Genomic DNA, 13,893 nt, shown 5'->3' with positions numbered 1-13,893 from the left:
TGTTACAGGAATTGAACCCAGGGGTGCTGAGCCACTAAGCCACATCCCTAGCCTTTTCAATATTTTATCTAGAGATAAGAGTCTTGCTGAGTTGCTTAGGGCCTCACTAAGTTGCTGAGGTTGAGTCTGAACTCACAATCCTTCTGCCTCAGCTTCCCGAGTTGCTGGGATTACAGTCATCTGCCACCATGACCAGCCATACGTCACTCTTTTTAAACTCAAATATTTTTGTCTCTATGAATCTTGGGGAGTAAGGAAAAAGGGGGTCAGGAAAATTTTAGAAGTTTAGTAGTGGGTGTAAACAAAAGGTTTTATGAAATAAATTCACGATGTTCATGAAAGGGCAAGAAGTAACAGACAAATTTATGAAGAGGGATTCCATGAAGACCAAGTGAAAATATCTGGATAGACCTTAACTGTATTCAGTTTTGAATGTTTGAAGCAAGTCTGAGGCTTCACGTAAATTTGAGGATACCACAGCAAGGACACTGATAAATTGGTAATGGTGGCTTTCTGCTTTATCTAGTTTGCTAATATGCAATTAGCACAGTTCAAACAGCATTTACAATGATAGATCTTTATTAATGAAATAGAAAACTTCGTTAATTAAATACTTTTTTAAGGAAATAGCAAGTGGGAGCTGGGGTATAGCTCAGCAGTAGAGTGCTTGCCTAGCATGCATGAAGCCCTGGGTTTGGGCCCTCACACTGCCAAAAATAAAAAATGAAACAAAACAAAAATAAACAAATATCCCAAATGAAAAACAAACTAGTTATGTATGTTAAAATAGTGAGAAATAATGGCTTTCTGCAGACATTAGATGATGTAATTGCCTTCTTAATGTATTCCTGCATGTTTTACTTTCAAATCTATTTGTAAACTCACAAATCTATTAGCACCTTTCAGAATGCTCATAAGCTATACTAACATCCTGTCTTTCCACACTGATATGCCTTTTATCCCAGTTAAAGCCTTCCTTTAGCTTGTTCAGAAATCTGTTCTGATTAAACTCAGCACAGATTCTTAGTACAGCCTACATATTACTGCCATCTTTCAGTCTCTTAATGGTCACTGACCAGCCTACTTGCATATGTCAGCTTTCCCCATTCACACACATCTCATGTTAGGTGAAGGTGACCTTCCCAGCTACTTCAGATGTGTTCTATGTCTCTGTAATAGAGAACAAGGGCTCAAGTATGATCTGTTCAGAAATGTAGCCTGTCACTCTTTTTGCAGTGCTGTGGATCAAACCTACAGCTTTTAAACATGTGAGCTAGACCCTCTACCACTGAGCTACACTTTAGCTCCTATCATTTCTTCAAACATACTTTCCTTTTTCCAAATTAAAGATCATACATATTCTCCATTAACTCATGTTTATGATATAAGGAGTAATGAACAATGATAAAAATACATTGGTGTTTTATGCTGCCTCAAATTCTTAAGTTTTCCTAATCAAGAATATTTTTATGTTTCAATTGCATGAAACTGAACTTCATGTAAGTAATTTCAACTACATATTATTTCAACAAAGAAAAAAGTTTCTAGTATTGTTGTAACAAGAGTTATCTATGGTGTCTTCACTGTATTCAATAACTTAAAAATTTAAAATGAAAATATTTTTATGTTTGTACTACTCACCAGAATGCCCCAAATCATTTAATTCATCTGAAACAGAATAAGAAAAAATATATTATTTTAAATAATCTGCCAATTAAGCACAAACAGACTAGAGAAGTAGTTTTTGAGTTCTTAAATTATGTTATAATGTTTTATCAGTTTAGAACTTTTCAAATTAAATGAAGAAGTCATGCAAATATTGAATAGGAAACAATACTGTCATGGACATCATTTAGGACTGACTATTAAGCTATTGTAGCTTTCACTAAATGATGAAAAACTAAATAAATTCATTCACAATTTGTTCCAAGTTTTAGATATTCTGGCCAATTATGAAAAAAAAAAAAGGTCTATTTGGGACAACTATAAACTTCTTGAAATAACAATCTCAAATGATTTTTAAAAATCTTTTAATTTTAGAACATTATAAAACTTAACAGAACTACTGCAAGATAGTGTAGAAGGTTCCTGTACACACTAACCTAGTTTCCCTATTATTTATCATCTTAGGTTAGTAAGGTATATCTGTCATGACTAATGAACCATTTTATGTGCTTTTTTGTTTTAGGACTGCATTTAAGAAACAGTTGCTCAGATATTCCTTATTTCTGATGAATATTCCTTATTTCTGAACAGTTATTTATTTATTTATTTATTTTGCACTGCTGGGGATTGAACCCAGGGCCTTGTGCTTTCAAGGCAAGCACTCTACCAACTGAGCTACATCCCCCGTCTGAACTTGACAGAATGTTCCTTAACTGGGATTTATCTGATGTTTTCCTCCTGATTACTCATGATTTCTCAAAGAGTGATTATGTTTCAGGGAAGTTGAGTGGTTTCAGAATTAACCTATACCTACTGTGGGTCATTTTACCTTGGTTCAAGAACAGTTAAAATGTTCCAAGCAAATGTCCATGTCACTATTGCCACTATTTCTTACTTCAAAAATTTTATGAAGATAAAAATTAATATTAACAATAAATTGCAAATGTTATACTATTCATAAAGTGTTATGCAGGAACTTTATTATTATTTGTGGCATAGTATGAAGCAGTGCATGGAATGTGGACAATTTCCTCTGCTTTCAGTCTTACACTACACTCATTGTTGTTAGGTTAGCATGTTCTCAGCGAGGCTGTTTCACACATTTGTCATACAGTTATGTGCTTTTGGCATATTCTGCATTCCATCGTGGGGGCCTCTTCCTCTGGCCTAAGTGATTGTTTAAAATCTGTACATATGCGTTCACTGCTGCAGTTATCACACAGGAGTTTCAATGTCCCCAAAACCCCTGAGCTTCACCTATTCAACTCCACCCCTTGTCCTAATCAAAAGTTTTAACACGATGCACAAAATGAAATAGAGAACATCATGTTCTATAGGTTAAAAAAAGATAAAACACAGGATACTGTTCACAATATGTGTCAATCCACCAACTACAAAATATCTCATCTTTATAGGCTCTTTAGAAAAATTTGGATCTAACTTTTCCATCTGAAAATTTTGGAACAACTTCACCACTGGACTTTCTATGTGTTCTGAATAGAATTGTCTGAAGGAACCTAGCTTGTATTTTTTTGCCACTGAAAAAATTACATGGCAAATTGCGCAGGTATAGAAGTAGCATGGCAGGGTGATAATCACATGTACCACCCTGAAGCCAAAGGATGGTGCTCACTTTCTATTTATTTTCAGAGGTCTCCAATATTAAGATATTAAAAACAACAACAACAACATGCGATTAGTCAAAAAGTTAGAGAGATGTTTGATCAGTAAATTTTCACATGGCTCCCTCACATTGGGTTAACAGATCATGGATTAGAACCCCCTTATGTGAGAGAATTCTTATTCATTACCATGTATAAGGATAAAAACAATAGTTAAAGTATTACAAAGTGATACCATAGAGATATGAAGGACAGGAAAACCAGAAACATAAGATTTAACATTATTTTCTTTCTTTATCCAAGTAGAACCTAAGATTATATAATAGTTTGAAGAGGCAGCAAGTGAAAAAATACTTTGCTATCCACAGACCTAATTTTACAAACCAATGTGATATCACACTAAGGGAAGGGATCTAACTTTTAAACTCTTTACTCATTACAATTTAAGTACATTTGGTTAATTAAAATATATTAGAAGTTTGTGTTGAAATAGATTTTCCATTTTCTACATGTTATGGTAGCGGTGGCCATAATTAAGGATTAATCACAAATATTCACTATTCAAAACATGTTATACAGGACTTTGTTCTTATATGCAACAGAAAATCAACTTCAGATGAATAATTTTAGAATTTCAGTTTAATAGCATCTGTGGCAATTCATAAAACTTCAAAGACTGAGATACATTATTTTTCAATCAAAATCATTTCTTAGCGCTAGTATTTTTTCCATCACTGCACTTAGTAAGCCAGAACACTTCACCAGTCCCCAGAGCAACCAGCATGCAGGAGCCTTGGTCTTGAACCAAAGAATTACACTACCTTCAGTGCACTCCACTGCCTCATCTGTTCTTCCTTGTTTCAGAGAAAACAAATTTGAATATATTATAATTCATGATCTTAGGAAGGGCAGCCATCAAGCAGAGGGATAAACAGCACAGAAATATGTGGGCACACCAATACCTGCATCAACAACCTCTACCACTAACAACATAACCACAAACAGCAAGCTTCAATAGCACAAACTCTCCAATTATGCTGTTCATACTGGGGATTAATCATGTTTTCCTTTATAAGTCTGTGATGTTTACTTTTTAAAATGTTTTATTAAAAATCTTTTTCTACCAAATCAAGTGTTTTGTACCTAAAGCTTTAAAGAATATGTTTTTGCCATAATGTTTTACCGTAACATTCCAAGATAATTATGATCTAAAGGGCTTTCTTTTGGGTTCTTTTTGCTCATTGTATGTGAATCTATATTATGAATTTAGTGTGCATTCTCTCAAATTCTATATAAATATTATAACTCCTGATACTGAACACACTGTCAAACAGTATGGGGTGAAAATGTGGAATTCCTTTTGCATAAATGTTTCAGTTTATAAAGCTCATATCTTATTGAGTAATACAGCTTACCTATGATGACATCTACCTTCTTGCTATCCTGACTGTCTCGATCATTATAAACATGACACCAATAGGTTCCTTGATGTTCCAAATCCACATAAGGCACCTGTATCAATATTAGAACACATACATATTTCATCTTCAAATTGTAAATTAAAGTGGCTTGGAGAAAAGTAATTTTGTATTAAAATAATCTCTAAAACATTTCAGAAGGCTTTAGACAGTCTTAGATTATTTTCATTCACTAGTCTAAATATTAGCAAGCAAATAAAATGATTTTAATAGCAGTGAGTTTGGTGTAATACTATTTGGAATTTTACACAGAAGCTTGGGTTGATCTAACACTTCTGCAAATTTAAGAACCAATTAATTTTAAATCAAAAGGGACTTGAAATAAAAATACCAAAAACATTAAAGCACCTGAAGGCTTGGAGTAGTTTTCCTAATTTCTCTTTCAGAGCATTCATTACTTATGAATAGAAATGCATTTACACGTGTTGATTTTATATCCTGCTACTTTGCTGAATTCATTTATTAGTTCTAGAAGTTTTCTGGTGGAGTTTTTTGGATCCTCTTAGTTTAGAATCATGTTGTGGGCAAATAGTGATAGTTTGAGTTCTTCTTTTCCTATTAGTATTTCTTTAATTTCTTTGGTTTGTCTAATTGCTCTCACTAGTGTTTCAAGGACAATGTTGAATAGAAGTGGTAAAAGAGGGCATCCCTGTCTTGTTCCAATTTTTAGAGGGAATGTTTTTAGTTTTTCTCCATTTAGAATGAAGATGGCCATGGGCTTAGCATAGATAGCTTTTACAATGTTGAGGTATGTTCCTACCATCCCTCAAAGAAAATAAAATACTTAGGAATCAACTTAACAAAAGAGGTGAAAGACCTCTACAATGAGAACTACAGAACACTAAAGAAAGAAATTAAAGAAAACCTTAGAAGATGGAAAGATCTCCTATGTTCTTGGATAGGCAGAATTAATATTGTCAAAATGGCCATTATACCAAAAGTGCTATACAGATTCAATGCAATTTCAATTAAAATCCCAATGATGTACCTTGCAGAAATAGAAAAAGCAATCATGAAATTCATTTAGAATAATAAGAGACCCAGATTAGCCAAAGCAATCCTTAGTAGGAAGAGTGATGCAGGAGGTATCACAATACCAGACTTTATACTACAGAGCAACAGTAACAAAAACCAAATGGTACTGGCATCAAAACAGACAGGCAGACCAATGATACAGAATAGAAGACACAGAGACAAACCCACCTAAATACAGTTACCTCATACTAGACAAAGGTGCCAAAAATATACAATGGAGAAAAGATAGCCTCTTAACTAATGGTGCTGGGAAAACTGGAAATCCATATGCAGTAAATTGAAATTAAACCCCTATCTCTTACCTGTACAAAACTTTAAATGGATCAAGGATCTAGGAATTAGACCTGAGACCCTTCACCAAATAGAAGAAAAAGTAGGCCTGAATCTTCATCATGTTGGCTTAGAACTAGACTTCCTTAACAAGATCTCCATAGTGCAAGAAATAAAAGTAAGGATCAATAAATGGGATGGATTCAAACTAAAAAGTTTTTTCTCAGTAAACAATCAATAATATGGAAAGAGAGCCTACAGAGTGGGAGAAAATCTTTTCTACATGCACTTCAGATAGCACTAATCTCCAAAATTTGTAAAGAACTTAAAAAATTTTATACCAAAAATACAAAGAACCCAATCAATAAGGGCACAGAAACTGGGCAGACACTTCACGGAAGATATACAAGCAATCAACAAATATATGAAAAAGCATTCAAAATCTCTAGTAATTAGAGAAATGCAAATAAAAACCACTTTAAGATTTCATCTCACTCCAATTAGAATGGCTATTATCAAGAATATAAGCAATAATAGGTGTTGGCAAGGATGTGAGGAAAAAGACACACTCATACATTGCTGGTGGAGCTGCAAATTGGTGCAGCCACTATGGAAAGCAGGATGGAGATTCCTCAGAAAACTTGGAATGGACCCACCATTTGACCCAGTTATGCCACTCCTTGGTTTATACCCAAAGAATTTAAAATCAGCATACTACAGTGATGCAGCCACACCAATGTTTATAGAAGCTCAATTCATAATAGCTACATTGTGGAACCAACCCAGATGCCTTCAATAGATGAATGGATAAAGAAACTATGGTATATATACACAATGGAATATTATTCAGTCAAAAAGAAGAAAAAAATTATGGCATTTGAAGGTAAATGGATGGAGTTGGAGAATATCATGCTAAGTGAAATAAGCCAATCCCAAAAAACCAAAAGCTGAATGATTTCTTTGATAAGTGGATGATGATACATGTGCGGGGGCAGGAGGAAGTGAGGGAAGAATGGAGAAATGGTGGACTGTGTAGAGGGAAGTGAGGGATGGGGAGGGAGTGGGGGAAAGGAAAGATAATGGAATGAGACACACATCATTACATGTATGATTATACAAATGGTGTGACTCTACTTCGTGTACAATTAGAGAAATGAAAAGTTGTACCCCATTTGTGTACAATGAATCAAAATGCATTCTGCTCTCATGTATAACTAAATAGAAAAATAAAACAATAAAATTAAATTTAAAAAAAAGCACCCTGAAGAATGAGTTTTAGTGTTCACTTTTCATTTTAATTCTACCATTTATTTCACATATTAACTTTCCCCAAATCAACAACCTACCATGTATAGCTTTTTTGTCTCATGTGGTAATGGTGATTCATTTTTGAACCACTGGTAGTGAGGAATAGGGCTTCCAATAGCAACACACTGTAATACCAATGTGCTGCCTAGCATCAGTTTTTGGGACTTTGGTTCAACACAGATTTGCAACCTGGATTCAGGCAAGCTATCCGGACTTCCTTAAATTAAAGAAAAAAAATATCTAGGTTAAAAATAAAAACACATTTTTTCTGTAATTAAAAAAAAATGTCCACGTTCACTCTTCAGTTTTTTACAATCTTTAAAAACATCTACCAAACTAAGTTTCACAAAACTATAGTAATGCCAGAAATATTAAGAGATTTTCTAAGGATAAGCAAGTGCTATGGACAAATAAGTTTAGAAAATTCTGAGTTAAGCAAAGTTAACATGTAGGTAATGGGGAGAAACTAAGCTTGAGTTAGAGATGCTGTGCATGAAGGCAGAGTAATGGGTCATTAAAACTAGAGGGTGGAGGAGCTCAGCAGCAGGGATCAGACAGAGAAGATTCTGTGTTATCCTAAAAGATCTATGTGAGCACGTAAGTGTGTGCATGCATGTGTGTGCATACACACACAAGAAAGGTGATTAAACCACAAAATCTTAATGACTAGTGACAATGTATTGGACAAAGTACATCTGTGAGCTTCTGGTACTATTCTGACACTACGACGTTCTTTTAAAGTAAAGAATTATGGCAATTCATCAATCAACATTAAACTTCTTTTATCACTTACTCCGGAAGTTTTCTGTTACTTCTGTCACATCACAAACATCCAGCTGTGACCATTGGCTGAATTCAAAGGTGAGATTATTATTAACACGACAGACATAAAAGCCTGCATCTTTTACATGCACTGTGTTAAAAATAAGTTCTGATGCATTTCCATATGGAATCTGTGAAGGTATAAGAGACTATAAGTGAATGCTTCATCAAAACTGCATCTTAGAATACATAATATAATCTGTGATATAAATTTGGAACTTTGAAAATCTTTTTTCCTGCTCCAAGTTCTAAAATATTTGTTAGCTGAAAAACAAACAAAGGCATTTGGAGTTATTTAGAAATCAATAGTCTTTTACAAATTCGTTAAAAGAAGTGAGCTGTCACCCAAATATCTTCCCAAAACTCACTAACAGAAAAGTTGTTCTGTTATAAAAAGTTTGAACGTTCAGTAAGAAAGGATTTGCAACTGCAACCTATATAACATATAAACACCACCATATCATATAACATGATAAACACCACTGTGGTGTGGAGAGAACACAGAGTTAGACTTGGTTCTTACTTTCAGTTCTGATCAAATGAGCTGTGAATACAGGGACAATTATTTCACCTCAAGACCCTACTTTCTCATCTAAAAAATTCTGTAAGAGGATAATCTCCTTAAACGAACCACAACCAGCTTCTTTCGAGGGCTGGGCAGAAAAGGGTTGTGGAAGCATGTAAGTGACGGGAGGGAATGGCCATCCAAGATCTCCTGAGTTCTTCTGCCTGGGCTTCTGTCAGTGTAGAAAGGTTTCTTTCACCTTTGCTGCTCCCCAGCAATTCATCAGCTCCACCCAACTTGGGCGCATTGCCAAGGGGCTTCCTCGAGTGCCACCTCATTGTGTTATAACAGCCCCTTGCAAAGTTATTTCAACAAGACTGCAGCTCTTCCTCTCCACACCCCAACCAACTTGACTCTCAGTACACACACAAGAGCAAAAAGCATTTCACTGAAAATGGAACTACAGGGATGAGAGGCTGCACTTAGCATGGCCTGATAATCCTTCTGTCACCTTGCTAAGCATGCTTTCCTATTAGATGATTCATGTATTCTTTCAAACCTCTTGAAATCCTACTTCTTTCAGGCACTGAATGCAGAGAGAAATTCTTTCCTCCTCCTGTCACTGAATCACAAACCCACCTGTCAGTGCCCATGCCTATTTATAATTGCTCTCTTCCTTCCTATTCAGATGGAAGATGCATCTTCCTAATAAAGACAGCTTGTGCTTAAGACATGTGAAGACCCACTCAACACCTCAAGAGTTGGTGTGAAGACTATTAAACTGAAGACATCTGGGACTCAACAGAAGCAGAAAGAAGTCTTCTCAGTCATCCTTTTTCTGACCAAAAGAAAAAATTTCTAGAAAACGAGGTTGCTATAAATTCCCTCTTGGGTAACTTCTGCTCCGTAGAAGGAGACCAGAGTAAACCTACCATAAATACCCTCTTCAATTTTATGACCATGAAGAAGAGGAAGACTCAGCACCTCTCAAAGATTACCACACACTTTTCTACTCCCCTTATTCTTCTAGAAATTCTTTGTCTTTTCTGAAGAAACCTATCTGATTTTCCACAGAAGTTTCTCTGCAAGTTAAGTACAAAAGCCTCTAACTTTAACCAGTTAGCAAGTTACTTCTTTTGTAGATTCCTGCATACATATGAATAACCCCTTTCTCTTGCTATCTGCAGGTTCCCAGCACTGGAAGCAGAGGAAAGACACTCCTTTCCCAATAATCCCATCCTCTCTGACTTTGCTCCTGCAATTACCTGTTTTAGCATCTATTTCTCGCATTTACTCTATCACTCTCCAAAACACAATAAGCCAAAACCAAACCTCCCTTCACTCCACAAGCCTCCTCCAGAAGCAACTGAAAAAGCTGACCACCCTTTCTTCTTGAAATACTTTCCTTTTTATTCTTCTGAGTTTCTTTACTGGTTCATCCTTCATTACTGAACTCTCAATGTTATCTCACCAGATATCCCAATTGCCTAGGTGATTCTTTTGGATGTGCAGTATTTCAAACTTAACATGTCTAAAGTCAAATCTTTGATTTTTCTCCCTAAATCTACTTGTCTTCTCAACACCTCAGTATAAATATGTCCCAGATGCTCAAGTGGAAAACCTAGTCACCATCCTTGACCTTTCTTCCTTCTTCCTCATGTTACACATCTACCAATCAGTTGAATTTTATCCAAAATTCAAGCTGAAATACACCTGTGATCCATCTCCACTGCTTTACCCAACTCCACACAAGGGCTACTTCTTTTTGAGCACGGGCATTAGATACCTGGTCTTCTTGCTGTTCTCTGCTTCCTTCAAGTGTTTGTGTTAAAAACATAAATCCTCCCATGTTACTTACCCTGACTAAAGCCTTTTGTGGCATCTCACTTTATGCTTATTTTATTACCACATGCTTATTTTTCTCCTAGCTCTGAACTCAAAGAAATGATCACATTTGCTTACTGCCCCCCCCCCACACACACACACCTGCACAGGGACCTTAAGTGTCAAGTGTCACTGCTCTCTTGTCATGCTTAAAATGTGACCTGGCACAAAGCAGGTGCTCCACCAATACTTAAGTGGATATCTCCTAATGTGCACCCAGGAACATAAGAGTGGTCTGACTCATTAGAATTTTAAAATCCATTAGAGTTGGGCGCAGTGATGCATGCCTAGAAACCCAGTGCCTTGGAAGGCTGAGGCAGGAAGATTGCGAGTTCAGAGCCAGCCTCAGCAAAAGTGAGGTGCTAAGTAACTCAGTGAGACCCTGTCTCTAAATAAAATACAAAATAGGGCTGGGGATGCGGCTCAGTGGTTGAGTGCCCCTGAGTTTAATTCCCGGTACCAAAAAAAAAAAGTCCATTACAGGGATGGCGATGTAGCTCAGTGACAGAGTGCTTGGAGTGCTTGCTTAGTACATGCGAGGTCCTGGGTTTTATCCCAACAGATCACACAAAAAAGTCCTTTCTAAAATCCATTTCAGCTCTTCATATCTAAGATGTACTCCATAATCACTACATTTATAATTTTCTCCAATCAGGAAAAATCTTACAAATGTATGCTTAATGCAGTAGGGTTTTTCTAATACTTTTCCTGCAAAAGGTGTTTATTCAAATAAAAGCAACTTTGCAATAGGAAAAAAAATGGTAAAAATACCTTTCACTACTGTTATAGTTTGAATGTGAGGTGTCTCCCAAAAGCTCACATGTGAGACAATGCAGGAAAGTTCAGAGGAGAAATGATTGGGCTGTTAAGAGTCTTAACCCAATCGTGAATTAATCCCTGACATGGTAGGTTGTGGCTGGAGGAGGTGGGAATTGGGGCATGGCTGTGTGGTATTTATTTTTTATCTGGAGAGTGGAGATTCTCTCTTTTTCCTCTCCCTGCTTCCTGATGATGCAAGCTGCTTCCCTCTGCCACACTCTTCTACCTCAAGCCCTGAGGAATGGAGCTGGTCTTCTATGGACTAAGACCTCTGAAACTGTGAGCCCTCAGATAAACCTTTCCTCCTCCATAATTATGCTGGTCAGATCATTTAGTCACAGCAGCGAAATAGCTGACTAAGACAACTACTATCTCCCAACAGCCTAGGCTCATATTTAGTTCTTATAACTCCTGATGGTAGGAGTTCATGTGATGAATAACAGTAGTGTTCCAACATAGACCTGTCTAACTCCAAAACCTACATGCAATCTTTTTTCTACATTCCATAGTTGCTCTACTTTACCTATGTAGATGAACATTAAAAAAATGCTATAAAACCACAAATTTCTTCTGTGGTATAAGGTGATTCCAAGTAAGCAAAGATCATAATCTCATGGCTCTTTTACTTGGTTTCAGATTTGCAAATGGAGCCTAGGCATCAAGTGTGGAAGGATGTTGGATTTACTGTGACTAATAGGTTGAAAAAAACATGTACGGAGCTTTGAGGTGTAATGCAGGAGGAAAGTAGGTGAAGGAGAGGGAATGAAACAGAAAAGCCCACAAAAGTGGGTACACATGGGACGACTGGACAGAAATTCCTAGTGGCAGGGTGGCTCAAAAAACTTTCAAGAAAAGAGAATCCTAATATGTGATTTTAAATTACTTGTTGGGAGGTGCACGCATCCAATCCTTCCACAAGTGGAATAAATGACCCACTCTATGAACCTTAATTTTACTTAAGAATGGATAGGGCGAGAGGTGTAGCTCAGTGATACAGTACTTGCCCAGCATGTGCAATGCCCTGAGTTCAATTCCTAGCAAAAAAGAAACATTTATATCTTTTCATGTAACCTAGTTCTGTGGAATTCTTCAAATAATAACATTACATTAGCTTTCCACATAACCTTCAAAGTCTTTTAGCTAAGAATCATGGTTGAAATATAATCTGTTGTAAAGAATCTGGAAGATATGTTAGAAAATACCAGTGATGGTTCCTATTTACTTACATCGTTGCCCTAAGTAATCCCTATTTACCACAATTTTTACAGTGGAAAACTGACTTCATTATTTCTTACATTGTTTTGGCAAGATAATTTTGGAATTATTACCATAATAAAGATTATTGAATACTTCATTAATAATATTAACATATCTATCAGACTCTTTAGTCAAATTCCTAAAATTGCAGTTAGCACAGTAATGTTAACTAATTTTCTTTTTCTCTTCTTAAAACAAAGAAATTAAAACACTTTAAAAAAGTTACCTCTTTGTTCATTTTGAACCATTGGTATTGTACAAAAGGATGTCCAGTTGCACGGCAACAGAGTTTCACAAACTGTCCAGCCAAGACTGCCTTTGATTCTGGGTTTACAGTGATCTTTAAACCTTTAAAAAAAAGAAGGTAAATAAAGTCACAAAAGATGGGTTTTCCTTGTATATTTCTGAAACCAAAAAAAGAAATATTTTGAAAATAACCTGTATATTCATCTTTTTCACAAATGTGTTTATATTCAAATAAAAGTAACTTCCTTCTACATCAGTTTGTGTTTGTGAGTTGTAGGCTTTGTAGAATCTTGAGGAAAGAGACTTACCTGCAAAAGACTTTAATTTAATATACTTCCACATGACTGGGGGAGAATTACTTGCCACCTTTCTTCAATTCTTAGACACTCTGTTTTCCCCACATTCTAATACTTCTGAAATAAGGATGCACTTACAGCAGATAGCTGCCAGGCAGCAGTACACCGTAGTTCTCAGGGCCTGTTCACGCAAATACTGGTTCAAAATGCTCATATGGCTGGGACTTCAACTGAGTTAGGTGCACTATTAGTAAAACAAGGATTAAATTTAAATGCCTGCTGTGGTCTCAACGTGTCACCCAAAATTCATGTGTTGAAAATAGACAACAGTGTTGGGAGGTGGGCCAGTGGGAGGGGTTTAGGTCATGTGGGCCCCATCCTCATGTGCAATGCCCTGAATGGACTACTACACTATAAAAAGGGCTGAGGAATGGGTTCACTCTCTTTTGCTTTTCTGCTATGTAAAGACACAATAGCCATGCTTGCTACTCTACCTTGTGTCATGTGAGGCTGCAGCAAGAAGGCCCTCATCACATACTGGTGCCTTGATCTTAAACTTTCCAGCCTCTAGAAATGGAAAAGTAAACTTTGTTCTTTAGAAATTACCCAGTCTGGCCTGGGGAGATAGCTCAGCTGGTAGAGTGCTCGCCTTGCAAGCACAAGGCCCTGAGATCCCCAGTACTGCA

The 13,893-nt window shown here is 36.4% G+C and overlaps 1 protein-coding gene across 8 annotated transcripts in view; it reads right to left on the bottom strand.

Annotated features, from left to right (window-relative positions):
• MALT1 (MALT1 paracaspase) overlaps positions 1–13,893 on the bottom strand; it is a 109,326-nt gene that overhangs the window by 33,544 nt on the left and 61,889 nt on the right. For 5 of the 8 annotated variants that reach the window (XR_013758705.1, XM_079108674.1, XM_079108673.1 and 2 more), the window contains exons 3-8: positions 12,892–13,013; positions 8,172–8,331; positions 7,417–7,595; positions 4,703–4,799; positions 4,109–4,141; positions 1,642–1,668 (exon numbers count right to left, since the gene is read on the bottom strand). Coding sequence is in view for 7 of the 8 variants with exons in the window: in XM_079108674.1 (XP_078964800.1) it covers positions 1,642–1,668; positions 4,109–4,141; positions 4,703–4,799; positions 7,417–7,595; positions 8,172–8,331; positions 12,892–13,013 (618 nt within the window). In the remaining variant the exon portion in view is untranslated. The remainder of the gene's footprint in view (positions 1–1,641; positions 1,669–4,108; positions 4,142–4,702; positions 4,800–7,416; positions 7,596–8,171; positions 8,332–12,891; positions 13,014–13,893) is intronic. The other 3 variants (XM_079108672.1, XM_079108675.1, XM_079108676.1) reach the window with 3 other exon arrangements.

Source organism: Sciurus vulgaris (assembly GCF_902686455.1).
Source record: "Sciurus vulgaris genome assembly, chromosome: 13".
Taxonomy (NCBI): Eukaryota; Metazoa; Chordata; class Mammalia; order Rodentia; family Sciuridae; genus Sciurus; species Sciurus vulgaris.
This window is presented reverse-complemented; position numbering and strand designations above follow the sequence as displayed.